At 37.8% G+C, this 22,836-nt stretch overlaps 1 protein-coding gene across 1 annotated transcript; it reads right to left on the bottom strand.

The window, feature by feature from the left end:
• Window positions 1–356: 356 nt before the first annotated feature.
• LOC140235981 (cholinephosphotransferase 1-like) lies at window positions 357–22,408 on the bottom strand. The gene is made up of 8 exons (XM_072315968.1): window positions 22,111–22,408; window positions 19,455–19,602; window positions 18,531–18,672; window positions 8,036–8,120; window positions 4,556–4,687; window positions 2,715–2,873; window positions 1,892–2,017; window positions 357–1,291 (listed from the first exon to the last, which is right to left on the bottom strand). Exons 1-8 carry the CDS (start codon window positions 22,366–22,368, stop codon window positions 1,130–1,132), a joined length of 1,212 nt encoding a protein of 403 aa, XP_072172069.1. The 5' UTR covers window positions 22,369–22,408; the 3' UTR covers window positions 357–1,129.
• Window positions 22,409–22,836: the final 428 nt, after the last annotated feature.

Raw genomic sequence — 22,836 nt, 5'->3', positions numbered from 1 at the left:
ACTAGTCTCCACAATTCTCTCAACGGATTGTCAAGCAGATGCACATGAACACTGACACAAAACAGATGGTGTGGGACTGAACAAAATGCTGTGCACGACACTGTGTGCTGACGTACACTTTGATGGCTACATTCTAAATTTATGACTGATTTTAGGGACAAAACATACACAACAAAGACAAAAACAGTTTTTGCAGCGCTTTCACGGGAGACAATGTGCTAAACAGACAAAGAGAGTGAAACCAAATTAGTAACCAAAGGCATTGATATTGGATTTTTTTTTCTAGAAAAGTATTATGGTAGATCAGATTTCATCAATATGATGTTATAACTGCATTTTTTTTTTTTTTAAATCAAGACCTACTTTTATTGAGAATTGAATGACAAAGACTGGCAACATTTTCTGAAATCAGGTTTGATAAATCACCAACTCTTTTTTGTATGCATTATATGAAATAAACAATGCTGAAAAGGGAGGAGAAATCAGTTATTTCCTGATAGTTCATACCTATTCATTTCACTTATTTAACTCACTTATCTATTTTCAGTACAGCATATTATATTACACGGAAGCATTGACTTGCACATATACCTTATCTGAATAGAACAAGGTGAACTTATAATTAGGTTGAACATGTATATCTATAGAGGAATTTCTTCTCATAAAGTATCATGTGCGTTTTACTCTGCTTTGAGGAAATGGAAATATTAGTTGATCAGTACACTTGATAAGTTCTGCCATTTTCTACACTCTTTTCTCTCTTTGATGTACATCTTGCTGGCGCTGGAAATACCGGTAAGCAAGAACAACAATCTGGCGAAAGATATTCTACAACTGTTGAACATATCTTGCAAGCACCCTACACCAAGTAACAAAATCACAATGACTGTACACAACACAAACTTGAGTACATGGGACTCACAATGTCATGCACATTTTAACAGGTTACATCACACACAGAGCTACATTGAAGAACAAGCATTAAAAAGAAAAGAAAGTAAAAAAACAAACGAAACGAGGAAAGAGGGGAGGTTAATAACAACCCGAGAAGAGATCGTCCCCACGAACTGGCATGTGCGTCTGGAATTGCTTTTCTTAAAATACTGCGATTTGCCACGCCGCGGTCCCCCTATCGTGTGGCGAGCTTCGCCTGGCGACGTGTCGTGACCCCGACGCGCTGATCCATGGGGGCGGGCTTGCTCGTGATATCGAATGTGTAGATTCCTAGATGCTGGGAGATTTGCTGACAGAGGGCGATGCAGAAGCGGGACAGGTCAAAGACGCTCCACGCCTAAAAATTAAGATAGAGAGAAAAAAAGAAACAGGGACATATTTCTAATTAACATTTTTTTTCCCCCAAAATCCGGACAAATGGAATACTGTCTGATTGTTCCTACAAGCTCACACAGAATCAAACCTTCCTGAAATAACTTAATTGCTACAATGGAAATAAGCAATATGTAATATTAATTTTTTAGATTGTAATCACATCAGAAGCAAACTAATTCTATTGGAGAAGGATGTCAATGCTTTGAATTTGGATTAGAATTTGGATTTCATTTCCATTTTCATAATTCAGTTTACAAGGGTTGCATTAAAAACAAACTACAAGAATACATGGTATCAAATAAGTGTTGGAATCATGATTTGGATTAGGATTTGGGTATGTATCTGGTTTTGGTTTTGAATTTGGATTTCATGTCATTAGTTTTCATTAATTTCCACTTTCATCATTGGGTTTACAAAAGTTGCAATAAAAACAAACAAACAAACAAACAAGAATATGTGGTATCACTTACATGTTGGAATCACAATTTGGATTTGGATTTGGATTTGAAGGAGGAGGAAGATATAAGAGTGTACGAGAAGGGGATTATCATGGCAAACTCACCAGGGCGAGCCAGAGCACTCGGTCCTCTGACACGAAGGTGTCCAAGTATTGGTTGATGAACAGAAGACCGGGGGCGATGAAGGCAGTGTCTAAGAAGTTCATCCCACTTCTTGTCATGTGTGCAACCTGGGAAAATATGTAACAACAAAGAAGGAACATGGATTTTGAAAAATCTATTCTAACAAATTCTCAGTTTTGAAACATGTTACTTTTGATATGATGACTTTATAACAAGGTTTCTAAATTGTACATTGTGAAATATTTTAAAATGGTTTTTGCTTGATTGAGAATATGGTGATTATGGTAATAATAATAGTCAATACTAATAATCAAATATTACGGTATTCATAATCAATATCATTTGTCAGCATCAATATAATCACTACTGGCACTATAAAAGCGACTATTACTGCTAAAAATATTACTTCTACGACAACTGCTACTACCACTCCTACCACTAATACTCTGCTGCTGCTTGTACTGTAAACGCAAAAATTTTCGCGGTGTATTTCATTTTCGCGAATTTTGCACTACTTCTGGCGATCGTGAATTCTAAAACCAACAAAAATATCCTCACGATTTTCTCTGCACATTGTGAATAGGTTGATAATTGCGCAGCATGAATTCAAGAACCCGCGAATATGTTTTTGAGCCACTCAGCTTGAAAAATTAATCACGCAAAAATATTGACGTTAACTGTACTGAAAAATACTATGATAATAAAGTGAATCTTTAGCCAGTTTCTATTAAAGATACATGTACATTGTGAATCAAGCACTATCTGCATACACAGGTTGTTACGAAGAGTTTGGTTGAAACTCACCACCAGCTTAATGGTGATTTTAGCTGCAACCAAGCCAAAGACGATCATGTAGACGCAGGGTTGCCGCTCAAAGATTCCCGTCTTTGACTTCTGCCAGATGGCAAAGGCGAGGAGGATGACGGATCCAATGTGGAAGAACGGTGCGATGACGCTGGTGTCCTGAAAGAGAAAAAACAAATTAACAAGTTTCCTGTTCATCTGTTGACTGTGTGACAAATGATTCTTCTTGAGCACATTAATGTTCCAGCGCCCAATCCATGAAACAGCCTTTGTCACAGTATTCAAACTGCTCCCTCGTTTGACTCCTTTGAAAGGGAAATCCAGTCCAAAATAATATATACATTAGTCTGATAATAAAGAGTAAAACATTACGAGTTCAACGGTAAAATTTCGATCAAAATCGGGTGAAAAATAAAGAAGTTATAACATTTTGAAGTTTCGCTAATTTTTCAGGAAACAGTTCTTGAACGGTCAATATGAATATATGCAAATGAAAAGTGAGCATATCATCCCCTCACAACTTGCCATATGATGACATAAATGGTATCCCGGGGTACCAAATAAAAATCAGCCATTTTGCTGATTATTTATTTTTTCAAAAAGATTGTACCCTGGGTTGCCAAAAAGTGGAAATTATTTTGGTGCTGGAGCTAGCGGCGCTAGCCACTACACTGCAGTGCACTGAAGCACATGCTATTGCTAGCACAGCATGCCATGCATGCATCGTATAACATGCAGTGGCATGGGGGTGACTATGTACAGTTGTACATGCACACAAAGTGCATGCATTATTTCTCTGCGGCTGTCCTCGAGTGGACGTGAGGTGGTGTTACACAACGCGGTATAAAACCCGGGGTACCGTAGTTTGTACATAAAATTTTGAAATTTCCATTTTTTTCATTCAAACGCAATTATGCCGCAGGCTTAAATCCTGGTATATCTAACTGATCGCCATTCAGAAAAAAAGTTATTCAACCAGGAATAACATCATGTTTCAGGCTTCACTGACAGAAACATTGAATTTTCGTAATTTTTTTGTACACGATCAATGGAAAATTGTGCGGTTATGACATGGTTACCTCAAATTGAAATTGCAATGTTGCACAACGCTAAAGCAATACTAAATAACTTCTACCTACAAAATCTGTATCAAACTCCTGATGGTCTTACTCATCTTGTATTCATTATTTTCTATTTATTTTTTGGTCAACTTTATCTAAGAGCACATATATTTCAGGAACATGACTGTGCCTATTTTGACAAAGTTTTTTTCGAATAGTCACTGTGGTTACAGTTTTGAAAAAAAGAAAATGGAGAAAAAGAAGAGAGCTATACTGTGTATAATCTTGATGACAAACGACTACACCATATGTTTATACTACACACAGTGTTTACAAGTTTACAATCACATGAGTCATGTGCACCAAATGTTCTAGTTTGTGAGGCAACATATTTTGGCTTAATGAAACAAAATTTAGAACATACCTCCTACCTTGTTCTATGATGCTTTATTTTTACTTTGTTTTTCTTTTATGAACTTTATGCTTTATGAAAAATTCTTGAAAAAGCATAAAGCCTTTGTTTGGGTTTTTATATTCATTTTCTTTCATAGGTAATGATAATCATAATGATAATAACGATATATTAATTTATAGAGTGCAAAACCTACAGACATATAATCTTCTGTGCTGCAAAAGCTTCTGATGTACTTGATCAGAAACTCATTTATAACTTCATGAAACTCATGAAACTTAATGAAACTCCATGAAAACTCAGAAACTCATTTATAACTTCATGATCCTAGTTGGAATTTTCTCGAGTAGGAAAGGGAAGGGGCTTACTGCAACTGTTGACCCATTGCGACCTTTGCCGCCGCCAAAGATGATGCGGCCGTAGTTATAGATGCTCATGAGACTGATTGACAACCCAAAGAGGCATGTCACCACTTTCAGCTCCATATCGAGGACTGGCACCTGTAAAGGGGCAAACCAACAAAACAATGGCAAAGTTTTATAAGCAAAACAAACTTTAGAAGGCCAGGAAGTAATCTACAAATCAAAATGTATCACTTTAAAAGTGAAAACATAAACAATAAAGAAGCCTTCATGAGCAATGAAGAAGTGAAAACAACAATGAAGAAACTTTTAATAAATGGAAAGAAAGGACTGGGAAGGATAATCGTATTGTATAAATGCTATGAAGAAATTATTTTCATTTGAATCTTTTGGTTTGTGTATGTGTCTGTTTGTCTGTTCGTATAAATTTTTATGAAGATATTTTCTCATTCTGTAAGTATATATGAAGGTCACTTGAAGGCTTCAGGTGTGATTTTGTTTGAATTGTGTGTGTGTGTTTGTGTGTGTGTGTGTGTGTGTGTGTGCGTATTTTGTTTGTTGTTTGTTTGTTTGTTTTTTGAGGGATTGACATACAAAGCCTTGAAATTGTATATTCTGGCGGGAAACCAGAGCAAAGGGTGAAGTTGTGAGTTTAACTGGGGCGGATCCAGGAATTCCGTATAGGAGGGGTATAGGAACCCCCCCCCCCCCCTCATTTTTAAAAAAATTTCTTTGCTTTAACAAAATTAAAGGGAGGCATGCCCCAGGTTCACCCCCGCCTGGATCCACCACTGGTTACCTTTGCAAAGGAGACTTTGCTAGCATTTTTAATTTCCCAAAATATTAATTAAAAGCGATGACACACAGGTAATTTTTTTTTTCTTTCTGTCTTTCTTTAGATCCCCATTAGAACCTTGGCAAACTCTGTCAGTGAGTCTACTCCCATCTGGGTTTTTTGACACATGCATGAATATGTATCCATACACACTTCCAGACAATGGGGCCATTTATTATCCTAGTTGCATGAACAGCTACCTGTATCTTGCACTGTACAAAGACAAATTCTCTTTTATACAGTGAAAGCTATGCATCAACTATGTAGTGACAGCATTTATCTAGTAAATCACAGCAATGCAGTACTAAACTTTGATACGAAGTAGCTCCATGCATTTAAAACACAACAAATTCCTCAAATATCTGAAATAGGGCATGTTGCTTCGCAACAAACACAAGCAGCTCTCATCAGTTAAAGTTGGTTAAATTAATAGTTGGTACAGTTGTAAGCTTGATGGCTTTCCTAGCACACTCATATCAAGCTAGCTAATTGTCCACTTCATCCATGTAGATTTATCTCAAACCTCAAAAGCTTTATACCACATTTGTTCTGCACAATCTTCACATGGTCATTCTAATTTTCATCATTGTCATCATTACTTCCGCCAAGGGAGGAGGTTATGTTTTCATTACCATTGGTTTGTGTGTTTCGTTTGTTTGCCCGTGTGCAAAATAACTCAAAAAGTGGAGACCAGGTTTCGATTTAATACAGGAAAGGTTGAGAATGACACAAGTAATAGATGATTAAATTTTGGTAATGATCCGGGAATTTTTAGGGAATTTATGACACATTTTTTCATATTTTGGCAGGTAAGGTCAATGAACTTGAGAGTTCAGGCTGCGCGTAATTGAGGTTTATGCGTGCGTGCTCTAGTTTCTGCTAAGGCAAGGCGTGCCCTGCAGCTGGAAGTTTATGACGTAACAAACTGAAGGCTTCTGTATTGGGAAATCGGGCGACTTACAGCATGCATATGTATGGGTGGAAATCAGTGATCTCTATAGAAGATCAGTGGTGGAAATGTTCTGCTTTGCATAGGTCTGCACTCTCAGAGTGCTTTTCTAGTTATTATTGCATCCCTATTGTTACTACCAAAATCTTTATTGCCAAATATCATCATTATCATCATTAGGATATTGCAAAATCTATTGTGATGTTTGTATTTTTTATCTCAGTCTCATTCACTTGTGTCAAGAATATTCAAAATGCATGTACATTGTACAACAGGTGGAACTGATTTAATACACGTGTTGTATCTATCATGACTCATTCAACTGTGGATCTAGACATGCAGGCAGTCCCCAAATTTACACAAATTTGGGCTCTTCATATCGATACTCTAAAATAAGATATACCTTGTAGTACAATGCAATCTTGCTGACATTAATTTTGTTGCCCCATAAAACATGGCTTCTAATTCTTAAATTCCCACAACACAGAGACCACACGTCACCATACACGTGTTTGTCATCCCATCCAATGTATAGATACAGCCCAAGTCAGATATTTGTATCATTGCTGCAAACAGTCACTAAATCACTTTAAAATGCAGGTACAGTGTAGTCATGAGCACATCAAGAAGATAGTGAAACAACAACACCACTCATCAATCAACACCAGGTGTCTAGCTGTCATGGTACTGTAAAAATGGAAATTTTTGCGGTGTTGAAATTTTTGCGCATTTTGCGCAACCAGCAACTAGCGCGAAAATAAGAGCACACGAAAATTTTTGCTTGCCATATGTTCTTAGTTGATATCTTGATTCCGCAGAATTAAAAACACATGAAACTCTTCCTACCACGCCGAGCGCGAAAAATTAGTCATGCCAAAATATCCACTTTTACAGTACTTCAATGCTGTCACAGTGTGTGTGCCCAGAACCCAAGTATCTCTGTGTACTCGACAGTCAAATACAGCTCTGTAGATTAATCAGTTACCGGGTAATTATAAAATAAAAAATATAAAATAAATGAATAGATCTAAAAATAAACAAATGAATAAATACATAAATTTACAAATAAATGTAATGCATACAAATAAAAGCATGAATTTGTAACAGATCAATACGTGTACATACTCTAAAAAAATGCAGAAATGAATAAATATAGAAATTATGAGGTGAACAGATTATCTCATAACAGTGAATGGATATAAACAAAAGATCTATCGTTCAACACCTGACAATCACATATTATAATCACTTATTTATAAATCAACTAGAAAAGCATTCGGAGAGCACAGACCTCTGCCAAGCCAGCAATCATTACCATACATGCATGAAATTTCCCAAAATAGAAGCATTTTGTTTGCATCACCGCATGGCGTCTTGCCCGAGCAGAGCGTGCCCTTTAGTGCGCGTATGTAAACCTCCTGTACGCACAGCTTGAACCGCAAGTTCGTTGACCTTATATGCCTAAAGATGAAAAATCCTTCAAAAATCCATAAAAATTCCCCAAGTCACTACCAAAATTGAACAAGTTCTTCCTTGTATCGATATTGACTTTTTATGCAACTTTCATTTGATTCCATGCTGAACTCCTTGAGTTATTTTCTAAACACTCGAATCAACGCCAATGATCACCTTATTAAACCTCCTTCCTTGGCGGGGGTAATAAAAAAAGAGTCAGCCACAAAAAAGGGAACACAGTATTTACCTGCATTTTCCAGAAATCTCCTCCTTGGATTGCAGTAATGATGTAGACTGTACAGAATGCAAGTTGACCTTCAGTGACGTCCACTCTGTATCAAGGAAAGTCAGGAAAATTTTGTCGAAAGATAGATTAATGTCAGGCTCAAAAAAGAAAATATAACTTATGATGTAGAGGCATTGGTGCAAATGTGAGATCAAGGCAGTAGATAACAGAAAAGCAAAATACTGTAAAACCAGAATTTTTTACGAATTGGAACTGACAGCCTTTTTCGCAGCAAGAGATTTTCGCGAGCTGCCAGCAGCATTCAATGCTATAGACATAAACTTCTGCATGCATTTTAATCCGTGAGGACGAGTCCCAAGTATACTCGGGCAGGTGTCTATGGGAAATGCGTGTTGTAGCAAAATCAGTCCATCATCAACGGGTTAACTTTGTGACTACTCTTGCAAAATTAACAAAATTTATTGCAAAAATGTCTACTTTTTACAATAAGGGAAAAGAGAGCTTCTTAGCAGTGTCAGTATGCTAAAATCTAATGTTGCATCTTATAAGGCTTTATTCATTTTGGTCCAGCAAGATCCATTATTTTTATGTTCATTCATTTTTTTTTTTAATACTCCAGGTAGTAATGTTAGCAGCCACAGCACTCTCCCCACCCCTGCCTAGTGTCATGCCCATGTATATACACGAATACACACAAACAAAATGAATTCTTGGAGCTACATGAACTTTAAGCTACGTACATTATATTCCATAAGAGGTGTTATGAGAATAAAAGAAGTAAACATCCAAACTAACAAAACTTGATGGTAAGATTTTCAACAAGACTAGTTGTTATAAATTTACTAACCTAAGGCAACTAAAACTAACTCACTTTTGGTTACGTGTATTATACTATGAGCCTTGACCTCTCAAATGTACTGTATTCTCTTGTCTGAATGTCTACACAGTTAAAGGGATGGTACAGTATTGGTGGAGATGAGAATTGGGCTTTTAACTTTTTGCAAGATACAAAGAAAACACGTACGATATAGTACAGAGCATACCATTTAAAGAGGAATTCAAAGTTTATTTGATGAAAATCGGGTAAGGAATGACTGAAACATCCAAAAACAAAGTAAAACAAAGCGATCATAATAAAGTGTGGGTCCCACATTTTATCAGAATTGCTTTTTTTTTTTTGATATCTCAGCCATTTCAAAACCAATTTTCATCAAATAAACGTTGAATTCCTCATAGAATTACATGCTCTTTCATATTTCATAAGAGGTTTCTCATTATCTCACCAAAAATGTTAGAAACCTGAAATTAGGTCTCGACCAAAAAAATGCGATCCCTTTAAGCAGCAGAATAATTTTCATGTTGTATGGACTACTGTACCATGATATAGGCCTACCACACAAAACTTGCGATGTACACCAATTTTTAATTACTGTTCCAAATATAAAACTCAATTGTATTGCTATCATAATCAAAGATGCTGCTTAATTGCTTCTTCTTCTTTTATATTTCTTTCTCAAGTTTCTTTATTTTTAGCACAACCATCGTGATGTTCTTGGCAGAGAAATGTTCATTTAGTCAAGTGATAGATATGTATGTCTTTGATAGTTTTGGTACAATGTATGTTTTCTTTATCTTTACTTGACACATGAGGAGTATCATACACTGTAGCACTCTGGACCTTTCAAACTCACAGCCCTTTATTGTTTATCCTTGATCAGTTAATGCTCTAATACTACAGGCATGATGGTGTTGAATGACAGGCCTGCACAAAGTTGGCATCTACACAAACAAAATACAGTTGAACCTCTCGTATCCGGACAAGTCGGGACCAGGGCTCATCCGGATAAGGGATTTGGCCGGATACGGGAGACTCAATGCTTTATACATGTACATATACATACACATGTACTGATGTAGCCCATTGTAGTACCACATGTAGTAATGTGGATACTGCAACCTTTTCATTGTTACACTCAGTAACAGACCCCAAAATAGAGGTGTATGTTAATGTTGGAAGTAATATGTAATTCATGTGTGTTTGTGTAGGAGTTCTCAAGGAGTTGGGAATCCCCCTTTCCTCCGGTAATTACTAAAAAAAAAGGCATGCCAAAAAAAAAAAAAAAAAAAAAAAAATCACGGCGAGATTGCGTCCGTATAATAGAGAGATCCGGATAAAGGGAGGCCGGATAAGAAAGGTTCAACTGTAGTGATACATTGTATGCAGGTATGACATAGAGAAAATTATGCAGCAAACTGCTTCCGTGAAAGACAAGAAGAAACGGATATAATACGTCCCAGGAAGGTCAGCCTTTTGTCAGTTTTACTCACACCACTCAATGACTGTCTGAAAATATGACCCCTTTTTACTGCCATCAATTTGTATTATATCCCTCACAAATTGCTTCTCGTCCTCTGATTGGTCGAGAGCACTGTAAACAACAAAACATAATTCTACCATACAAGTGCGCGAAAGACTATACTCCCTAGGGAAAATGGTAAAAACTATACCACGCTGGTGATTTTCGCGCCTTTTTTGCTTCGCGTCGCGACGCGAAATATTTCACGTGTAAATGAATGGGTATCGCAGCACCTTTGCTTCGCGAGAGATTTCATGTACAAATGAATGGGTATCGCGGCGCCTTAGATCACCATTATGCACTTCGCGAGAACCACAAGGCACGCATACACTCAGTGCGACACGGGTTACGTTAATAGAAAGACTCAGAGAGACTCTTATAAAGCCCTCATTCTACCTAAAAAGAAAAAAATTGTATTACGTTACAACAGAGTAGGCGATATCGTAGATCTATAATTAGACAACAATAAGCAAGCTAGGGTTCTTCGACGTACCGTAGGCCTTTGGGGAGTTCATGCTTCGCCGTTTGAAAGTTGGTCTCGCAGTTCACTAACTCGAGCGACCCACCCAAAAGATGTTGACAAACGAAACTGCAGTAGATAGTAGGCCTGCTTTAACGTTAGCGCTAGTTAAGCCTAACGTTAGTTCTACCTGTCTAACAGTAGGCCCTATTTCCCGTAATCTCATTCCTAATAATTATTTTTAGAGTGTCTAACAAGTTAGTTAGAGTCTAACTTGTTCACTGTTTACGTTAGAACACCGTACGAATCACACAAATTTACAGTGGCACTCGATGCTTTAATTGCTAGAATTTTTCCAGTGCCTAATCTAACCTTATTTACTACCCAAATTTACAATGTGTACTTGCATTTTAACAGGAAATGATAGTCCATATTCATGTACAGACAGCTAGGTAGAAAGACGATCGACAGAAAACACAATCAACTGCAGCTCACAGTCACATCGTTGATCAGCTCGAGCACGCACATCACCGCACTGACTGGCAACCGAACGTACTTGTTGACAGATCGGATAGGCGTATTGCATGTATGAAGCGTGTAGTGAGTTTGCAGTTTGCGCATGTTTACCAGTACGTTGTACAGCAATGCGCCGAGTATACTTCAGCGGCTGAGCGCGCAGTTGTCTCTTCATAGTACGCGTACGCGCTGCCCTCCTGCTGAGCTGCTTTCCCGAGCGTGAATGACTAGTCAATCTTCTTGAAAAGTAAAGCAAGATGCCCTTAAAAAAGAGGTAAATTACAGAATACCAGTAGTTGAATACTCTTAAATTCATTGGGAGGGATATAAAACAAATATACCAGGCCAATTTTTCGAGGCACCGGTTGAAACTATGTGCCTTCGGTGACTTCAGTAGCACTATTTTCTTCGGGGCTGCGCCCCTCAGAAAATAGTGCTACTGAAGTCACCTCATGCGCATAGTTTCAACCAGAGCCTCTCAGGCCTGGTATATTTGTATACTAATGCGTGCTGTACATCAAAATAAACTCATTTCTATCAATTATGTATCAACACAAATAGCAAATAGCAAGTGATGCTATGCTTATATCAGCACTTCCAATAGACCTGTACACACTGTGTGTGTGTGTCTGTGTCTGTGTGTACAGGTATGTGTGTAGGGTACAGCAAACAAACAAACAAAAAACACAATGATAGCCTTTATTCTGGTGTCATGCTTATAATACAAGTGGAAAAAATCTTGTCAAAAAAACAAAACAAAACAAAACAATGCTACAGTTCCAACTGATGAATGTATGCATTCATATGTACTTTTGTATGGGTGCGTCATGCATGTTTTTGTCTTTTACTGTATTTAATGTAAAATAACCAATCAACAGTCAGCTGTCTGTGCAAACAATTTGTCTACTGTAAAACATGATATATTCGCGGCATGAATTTTTCGCGAATTGGAGCTGACGGCCTTTTTTTGTGGCATGAAATTTTCGCGAACTGCCACTGTCATTCAATGCATATACAGTGTAGTGTGGACAAGAACTTTCGCGTGCATTTTAATTTCGCGAATCTTGGCGCTCGCGAAATTCGCGAAATTAAAATGCACGCGAACATTCCTCGTTTTACAGTATCATCATAAGCAAAAGAAGCATAATTCCTATCTGTTTTTGTGTAACTCCTGCATCATACCGAACATATCACTTTAGAACAAGACAATATTAGTTACAGCATTCACAAAAGTGCTGTTCTGCAAGCCAAGTGTTTTTCCTTGCATTAAAGGGTGTGTACAGTTCTGGTCGAGGTGAGGATTTAGTTTTTAACGTTTTGCGAGATATTCAGAAACCACTCTATTATATGAGATGTCAAAGAGCATGCAGTTCTAAGGGGTATCAAAAGTTTATTCAATGAAAATCGGTTTTGAAATGGCTGAGATATCCAAAAACAAGGTGAAACAAAGAGATCCTAATAAAGTTGTGGCATGTCGCCTTTTATCATTAGCACTTTTTGGGATATCTCAGCCATTTGAAAACCAATTTTCATCAAATAAACGTTGAGTCCTTCTTAAAATTACATGCTCTTTCATATTTCATAAGAGGCTTTTCATTACATCGACCTCTATTATCCGGCCTTCTTTTATCCGGAAATCCCTATTATCCGGACGCTTTCACGCAGTGAAGGATTTTTTTTTTCATCCAAAAATTGAGAAAAAACAGTGACTTTAACATCTTTTCATGGATCTATTTCACTAATTTCATAAGATGTGCATGATAGGTTTCTCAATATCTAATGAGGTAAAACATGTATGATTTTCACATAAAGACTTTATTTTTGTGAAGAAGGGACTTTGCGCAGGCTAGCATAGATTACACCACCGTTGCGGGGTACGCTACCTGCCTATATAGCTGCCAGTGCACTGGGACGGCAGCTCGGACGGCAGCTATATACATTAACATTGTGTCTCCCATATCCGGCCAATTCGCTTATCCGGATGAGCGCCGGTCCCGACATGGCCTGATAATCGAGGTCGAACTGTATCTCACTTAGGAATGTTCAAAACATGAATCCCCACCTCAACCAGTACTGTACAGTCCCTTTAAGCATGATAGCAATCTGCACATAAATTGTACATCTACTGTATGTCTTTCTTTCCCTTCATTGATAAACTAAGTATTACATTTTATCTATGCACTATAAGTCTGTCTAACTATTCCATATTTCAGCACCCTGTGATGTGAGAATTCCTTTGTGTTTGTGAAGTCTTCTGACATTGGCAAAAATTATACATCAGCCTATTATCTGTCCTTTATCACAGCTTGCGTGGCTATACAAAATATCATTGATTTTGATCACAAAGACATTTTACTATGGGTGAGACTGCTTTCTTTGTTTCTAAACTTCGACTGAAGGGATGCAACCTTGAACAAGGATTCCACCTTGCTTTATAATACGGTCATTTGTTGAAACATAAAATCTAAGCCACAGTTGCCACTATTTTGGTGTTTATGCTGGGGTGGGGTTATGAAGACAGTACATCTGTACACTGTACAATGTAGATATTCAGAATATGTGGATTAAAAAGACAAGCTCTGAATCACTGATTTTGCAGTAATCAGACCTGTATTAAAGGCATGGTACAGTTTTGGTTGAGAATGGGCTTAAAGTTTCCAACTTATTTGGGGGAAGACGACAAGAAACCTTAAATGAAATATGAAAGAGCAAATACTGTAATTCTCTCCAGGAGGAATTCAAAGTTCATTTGATGAAAATTGGTTTGAGACAGCCATAACAAAGCAACCCTAATAAAAAATGAGACCCACCTTTTATCACAGTCTCTTTGGTTTCGTTTGTTTACGGATATCTTGTCCATTTCAAAACTGATTTTCATCAAATGAACTTTTAATTGTCAACAATTCTTTGAAAATTTTAAATTCTGTTATTTTTTTTAATAAATATCCTAAAGATAATTCTTTAACTTAAGGCAAGTTTTGCAGATAGGAAGCAGTTGAAGAAAGGGTGTATAAAACTTGTTCACTATACTTGTATCTTTATACAGCTTTGAGAATGACAAAATAACTAATTCATCATGATTTTTGTCAAGTTTCTCAAGCCATTACATACCTGGACAATAAGTGAAAAATTTCATTTTACTATTTGAGATGTGGTGTCTTTAAAGGTAGGGAATCCCATTTGCATGCCTTAAATGAAGAGTTGTATAAACACAGTGGTATGTTGAAGAGAGTATAATTTTAGAAACTCCCATAAAGTATTGAAAGTGGAAGGCAACATTTAGTACATTTTGATTGACAGTTAGATTTTGAACTGAATTTTTTTCGGGGCTCACCGTAAATTCCAGTACATTACTAGGCTATCTTTGCAGACCCATTCACTGCATGTGTGCCCATCATGTATATTTTGTGAATAAAGTTCATCAAAACTTACAAACATTTCTGGGGATATACATTCTTGCCACACACTCTATATGTTATTACATCAGCTCTTATACTTTTAGATTTGTGTTTATAGATAAAAAAATACAGAAGACTGCAACAAAAAGGCTTAAGTGTGGCTGACACACAGAACTACAACGTACTGAGAAGTTGAGTTTTGTGCATTATTCAAATTGTAGATAACTGTTGACTTCCAAATTTCTAAGCAGTGGCCTAAACAAGTCCCCTGAGGTTCATATTTAATGTTTTGCTGCATTTTGGGAGTTCTGTAAAAGGTATCCTCTACCTTTAAGTCAAGATATAATCACAATGTCACAGTAATGCACAATCATGATCCCATAGTTGGTGGAACTCAGATAAAGAAAAGAAAAGGAAATATAACTGAAATGCCATGGACTGTGGTCACATCGGTGATACACTGTAGATGGTTATTAGTCAGCAATGGAAGTAGCAGACATTTTGTTGGTTTGTTTTCTCTGTATTACATCATGTTCTACATTGTAAGTACCATGCCACTGTCCTTTCTTCACAAATGTTCCTCTGCCAATGCTTTGAACTGTTTTGTTGTTGGAGTATGCTGCTAGCTTGGTACGTTTGCACTATACTGTCAAACATGATATATTCATAGCATGAAAATTTTATGAATTAGAGCCAACGGCCATTCCCGCAACATGAAATTTTTGCAGATTGCCACTGGCATCCAATGCATATTGTGCACGCAAGAACTTTCACTTGCATTCTAATTTCGCAATATGTTGGCACTCGCGAAATTTGCACATGGACATTGTCAAATTGTTAAGACACTGAATTTATAACATTGATATTTACTGTAGTTATAAAGGTAGAAATCATCCACTTAATTCAACTTGCTTTAATCTATTCAAGCTCCCTTGAATAAATCAGAAATATTGTTACACTGCCATATATCATCAATGTGCTGTCCACGACATTGCTCATTGTAACTCTGTGTCTCATTTTGTTGTTGTTGTTGTTTTCTTTTTTATCAGGCGGCCTTTATCTGCTAACACACACAATGTAAAGTTCTCTGAACTAGCCTACACAAAACATTGCCTCGAGTCCTATCTGGGGGAAAAAGCATAGAATGTACACTCGTATTAAATAAAGCTGGTCTTTTTAAATTGGAACTACCCTTCTTATACGCGGCAACCTGTGCTTCACGCTGCCACTGCGAACTCCTATCCTCAGCTCCACAACTGCATATTTCTCAAAAGAGAAGAAATTATGTTGAAGACCTTGCACATAGCGGCCACCTGTCCACAGCGTGACCTTGCCCAGCAAACTTGGTAGCAGTATTCCTGTGTATACTAGAGAGTACTGTTTATTGTGCACTACTGTATGCACTCAGATTGGCACTGAAGACCAAATACCATCTGATAGGGATACATGGGTGGCCAGATTCATTTACTGCCCTCTGGGGTACTTGTACACTGTACTTGGTAAAAACCCTGTATAACAGTCTGGTCAATGAATATGTGCACAGAAGCACATGCTCATCATTAACAGATGACTCCAGTCCAGATTCTGTGGCTGTGTGTGTACTTACACAGTGATCAGTGATAAAGTTAACACAAACAATTGGATATTTATCAGGATTCTCAAATCATATAACTGAGCTGGGTCAGCCTTACTACTTCATGGTGTCCCCACATTATTCAGTCTTTATATCACTGTATTTCTAATGTAAGAGAGTCTGCAGGCACACTAAAGACAAACATCTTTATGTTTCAATTGGAGGTATACTACTGTCATTCACAAATGTGTTAGACGAAATTTGCTGGACCAAATTTCCTCTAGATGTACATTGTATGCCTTCAACACTGATAAATAAAAAAGAAATAAAGATAAAATGAATACCACTAATCAACATTCTGTAGATTGGTCCGACATACATGCTTCCTCATTGCTATCAAATTTGATCATGCGACAGCCCTAGCATGTGGCCTGCAGGGAATAATTTTCCTGGTATCGCATAGCAATTTGCTATGCATTTTGGTATGACTGCTACACAAAATGTAATTTGCATCTAAGTTTCATTACATAGACCTGTATACCATTTTGTTGAAAATGTATGTCCATCGACAAAAATTGCTATTCAATTTCGAGAAGGAAAATTATTCCCTGGGCCTGTGTAGTACCGGTATAATTTGTTTAAATTGTAGTTTGGCACATCAAACTTCACTGATTTTATGTATTCCTTGCCAAAACCATTTACAGTGTGTACTTATGACACAGTGTAATGTTCAGCAGGAGTGTCATGTTCTTTAGAACACATCCTCTTCGAAAATGAAAGTTGCTATTAAAGATTTTCTTTTTTATGAAATACTGCTGTGTAGACTACACGTGATACAGCACTTGGTTCTAATGAGGTGCAGTATTCATGATACAAACATTTCGCATCATTCTTAAACTTTTGATTTGCAGGTCTGCCGACATTCCCACATCCAAATGAGGGAGACTCCATACAGCAATCAGGGAGATATCTGTGTGTTACTGTACATGCATTTAATTGGGTGAAAATAATTCCCAAATCACGGAGATTTATGAACAGATTTTGACATTTTCAGGGAGACTCCCGCAGAATCAGGGAGACTTGGCAGCTCTACATTTATTTCATTGTCGCTGTACACAGTTGTCCTCGATATATGTTAACTTTCTATATAATTTAATTTCGTTACCAAACATCATTCCATGTGGCTGCATCTTTGCATTCAGCATTTTACATTTAACATTTCACTCTTTTGCATTTGTCTCATATTTCCTACTGTATTCACTAACTAGTCCTCTTTTGAGTTATAAAGTTTTCTATCATTCTTGCTTATTTTAGTCCCACACATCACACCTCGCACCTTTACATTACTTAACTTCTCACTGATCTGCATTCATCTCATCAAATACGATAATAAAAGGTCATTCTCTTTTGAACTTTAAATTTTCTATCAACTGTTGTCTCCCAATCCCATAATTATCACTCAGTTTGAAAACTTTCCTCTCAGTACACTTGGCAATCATGTGATTTGCACTGCTCTTCCAACAACCAGTGTGTTACAAGTTTTTGTAAACAGGAAGCAAAGTATTAACACATACAATGCCCAGTCAGGTGCACAAAGAAAGTTTTCCGCAGCTTTGACAACACAGACTGCAAGACAAGGAAATGGTTATAATACACACTGTATACCAAATTATCTTAAATTGTATTATCTTTATGCACTACTGTAGTACTACCCTAGCACATGGCAACATTTTAGTGTGTAGTAAATTTCGCGATCCAAACCGAGTTTCACAAAATTCAAAATAATTGAATCCTCACAAAGATAACAGCTTTATACAGTACGTGTATGATCTGAAGTTCAGTACTACATTTTTATGTTAACCAGGGCAGCTGAAATTCTTCCCTCAAAATCAGAGATTTTTATTCCAAACAACAATACAATAATTACATTTGTTAAGTGCTCTTGTAAACTATTTACTTGTTTCAGAGCGTTTTACATCACATCATCTCTGAAAACAAAAGTTGTACAACTTTCATTTTCACAGAGTATGAGGGAATATACTTTGCTAAATAGCCTACAGTACCTGCATCTCAACAGGCTAAGCACTCTCAGAATCGGGTAAGATTTTTATATTCTCTTATCTAGACATGCCAGATATATAAAATTGAAGTTTTCATGAAGTCTTGTGCATTAATCAGTATACATACTCACCTTCCAAATTTGAGCGTGCCAGAAACGTAGGTCTGCCAATGTGCTGTGTAGTATAGAAACATTGAGATTGCCGCCAGCACAAAATTAAGCCTGGGGTTGAAGCCTAGCTGCAGGGCCACTGACGCTGAGACTGTGACAAAGACTAATCCATCGGGGCAAGGAGCGAAAGACACAGGAAAACAAAATATTTTCATTGTTTCATTCACATGCAGTTAGTCATTTCAAAACATAGCAAGGTTTTTTACATTTAACAAGCCGTATCAAGTTATCCCTACACAAATATCAATGAGACATGAAACTTGTCACCAAGACAAGTTAGGGTGATACGCCAGATTTGATATTGATTGCGATTGATCTCTACAGATCAAAGCAGTACGTAGAAAAGTAAGCTGTGATCAGAAAAGGTGTAAGGTAAAATAAAAAAAAAACAAAACAAAACAAAAAACAAAAAAAGAATAAGTATTTTGTCATTTACATTATACGTGCACATCTTATTTTGGTTTTGCCTAAAATTTCTTGCTATATATTGACTATTTTTCAAAATGCCAATGAAATTATCAAAAATTTGTGCTTCATGTACTTGTTGGCATCTTTTTGAGTTGCCATGTGAACTTTTTTTGATATTTACTTCTTTTGGGCAACCTCAATAAAAAAAAAATAAAAAAAAAGAGAAAATTCACCTACCGATGTGATTTTATGCACACACAGCATAAGAACCTCTGACTGAATGTATTCACTGTTGTATAGCAGCTAGCCAACAAGAATCAGGCTTCAAGGTTTCAAAAAACAAAGAAATTATATAAATAGCTGGGACCTGCAAATTCACCTGGTTATAAAAGGGTTTTGCTAAATATCTTTTCAATTCGTTATGAGCAAAGGAACAGAGCTCTTGTCTGGTATTATTCCTGATGTGTTGAATTTTACCTATTGACACGGCATCGCAGCCGTGGTCAAAGAGCTCGCCAAGCTGTGTGCTGGAGTTGGTGCGCCTGGCCTGCTTGCCGTCAATGGCATCCAGGGATTGGTAGATAAAGAGACACAGCGCTGCAAAGATCAAGCTCCATGCTGGTGCCTGGTATCAGAGAGAAGAATTAGTTGAAGGGGGATTAGAAAGTGGAAGAGATTCAAAATGCATACATTTTTTTCATTCACTGTGTGCAGATGGGATGCTGTAATCCCTGTAACCCAAAGTAGACAATGTATGGCAGCCTGTCCAGGGCAAGTAAAATTCACCATTGCCATTCACTGGACAAGTAAAAGGGCAAGAAAATTACTTGTACTATTTGTCATTCTTTATGTTTATTGTGCATGAGTTATCAAAAAATTACTGGGAAGAGGTGCATACTGTTAAACCAGACATTTTCATGTGACACTGTGGCTTGGTGTAATCATTATCCAGTGTGCAACAGTGTAACTCTTGCTCGGGACACTTTCCACTATGCCAGTTCTCAGTGTAAAATGCTGGGTGCTTATTGTACTTTTGTAACCATATACGATTCTACCGGACAAATTGCATCAAAATCACAGAATACTAAACAGCCTCGGCCCTTACATGTCGAAATTTCCAATCACTCTGAAATTTAAACCAAATCAGTCATCAGGAAGCGTCGATATCAATGTGGACTTTTGTCTCATCGCCTTAAAGCAACTCACTCTTCATGAGTCATTGCTGCGAATGCTGCCTGCACAATCTGAAAAAGTTCAAGTTTAAATAGCCGCCTAATATTATGCAACAAATCTTTCAGGTAACCAGGAGCAGAAAATCAATGCACATGATGATTCACCACAACTTGAATGAAGTTGAATGAGAAATACAGTCCTGAAGCTATGTGTATACGTAGATTACCCCAGACCACAAACAGACAGACAGACAGAAATACATACATGTAAACACAATAACAGATTTTTCTCAACTTGCCATGATCATTGCATCTTGATTTTTTGCTCCCTTTTTTAAAGCCCTATTGGCATTATATTTGATGGCTAATTTCTGTTCTACATGTAGACTAGGCTGGCAGAGAAGGCCACGATCTCCCGCGAAGAGTATGTTTTGAGCAACAACTTGAAAGCCAGCGTTGTTATTGACACTTTTCGACAGTCGATTTATAGCAAATTCACAAGAGTGGCAGGAAATAGGCTATTTAGTGTTCCTGTGATTTTGATGCAATTTGGTTCAGTAGAATTTGAAATGTAAAGCAAGCCGCCCATAATTTGACCATCGCACAATGTCGTCCAAAATTTGACTGCTGGCTACATGTACACACAAATCTAGTGAAAACCTGTAACGTTTTTGCATGCACTGAAATTTTCCATTCCTTCTTTCACTTTTCGACACAACTTCTTCATGGCACACTGCGCATACAAGTGTAGGCCATATGAATACATGTGTATATGCATGAACAGTCACAATATTTTTAGCCTTTGGACAAGGCCCTTTCACTGTGTTGTGGTGAGCGAATGGGGTTCGAGTGAAATGCGCCCAGCAGAGAGTGACCGGACGCTACAATGTCTTGCAGCTATATATAGTGCCTTGTCAAAAGGCTACACTGCTGATGGCTAGCGTAAATATTCATCATTGAATGATACTTGTCTAAAATTAAAATAGCAACAACATAGCCCATATGCACAGGTTTAAAATCCATTGAAAAGAATGAATAGTTGTCTTTCTCACAGATTCTGCTTCACCGAATCAGCAATTTACTCTAAACATAGACTAGAACCCCAAAAGAACAGAAAGAGATTAATTTATTTGAGGAACCAATTCATTTGCAGATCATCACTACACTAGTCACTAGTATGGTAAGGGTACCACCTATCGGCAGGGTACCTTGACATCGGCACCCTGCGTATCATGGCTGTTTGCGTATAGAACGAAAAGGTACGCGCTCGATTAAGTGCCATTAGCTATGAAAACAATAAAAATGAAGAAACAGAAATCAAACCCATAAACAAACTACCCTTAACAAACCAAACTAAACAGTTTCAATTACACATCCGCTCAGTAACAGCGCATGACTGTGAAATTCACATGTATTATCTATGGAGGGAGGGGGTGCCGATCGTAAGGTACCCTTTTCAGCCGCGCGAAGAAAATGGATCGCACGCACTAAAATTACGTTATTTTTCAACGGAGATTCAGAATCAACAGAACAGTCACGACATTCAAAACTGCCGTATTTATGGCATATTCGAGATAAAAATTTGGAAACTTTGTTTTAATTATTTATACTTTTTGAATAAACAAGCTACAGATCCTTAGGGTGACGATAGGTTGGACCCTCAATCATACTATCAAGGGCATTTCGTTTATATATTTTTGTCCCCAAAATTAATTCCTGGTCAATCATTTCAGAGTCCTAACTTACATTGAGAGCGCTGAGCTGCTCGCATGCACCTCCACGCAACAGCACTGCACTGGGACCACCAGACCAGCTCAAGGCAAGGTCAGAGCCTAGGCCGGAGCCGGAGGCGTGCCCCACGCGCACGCGACGCCAGCCTCCGCTGCGCTGCTGCTGTAGCTGATCGAGCTATTTTTTAGGGTCAACCCCTTCACGTGGTCAAATCTTCAGTTTATATTTACCTCCTCTGTCGCCGATGGACAGTAGTAGACAAGAATAAGTGTAGATACTATATTTGCTACCAAACCGATAATGGTGATCGTATTCGGGGCGAGAGTTCGGGGAATTTGCTCCACTAACCAGCACCAGAAAACCTGCATCACCGGCTCCGTAATCGACTTGCCCTCGGAGCTGTACTTGTGCTCTTTCAACCTCTTCAATTCCTGCTGCGATAGGACCTCCATGGACCTCAAACCGTCTAGAATTGGAGCTGGAGTCATAGTGTCGTAGTAAGCAGGTATAATCGCTCAAAATGTTTTAGAAATCGCCCTATGAAAAGGTGAAATGTGTAGTTGTTCTGCAGTGAAGGCTGTGACCATGTCCGTGCATCCGAAATGATCAAGGCGCTGCATCTGCTGCTGCGGCTAGGCTGCACATTACACATGAACAGTATGCACGTACACGGTACGTATGCACGATACGCATCCCTTTTCCTCTGTGCGATATTTTTCCAACAGAGGGCGCAAATTTTCTGATTGTGATAATCCAAAGAGATTTTTCTCCGACCTCTCCACCTGTCCAGAAAACTGGGGAAAATGCTCTTTGCGATAATCATGAAACCAAAGATGGGTGTTCTCTGGGAAAAAGCTCGACTTTGCATGAAACTGAGCACGCTGGCCATTAAGACTGAGCTGTAGGCCCTACTACTCATCATGACTATCAGCTTTTCTTTTGTTGCTATGTTCTTC

The sequence above is a fragment of the Diadema setosum genome, chromosome 12, assembly GCF_964275005.1.
Source record: "Diadema setosum chromosome 12, eeDiaSeto1, whole genome shotgun sequence".
Lineage (NCBI taxonomy): Eukaryota > Metazoa > Echinodermata > Echinoidea > Diadematoida > Diadematidae > Diadema > Diadema setosum.
This window is presented reverse-complemented; position numbering and strand designations above follow the sequence as displayed.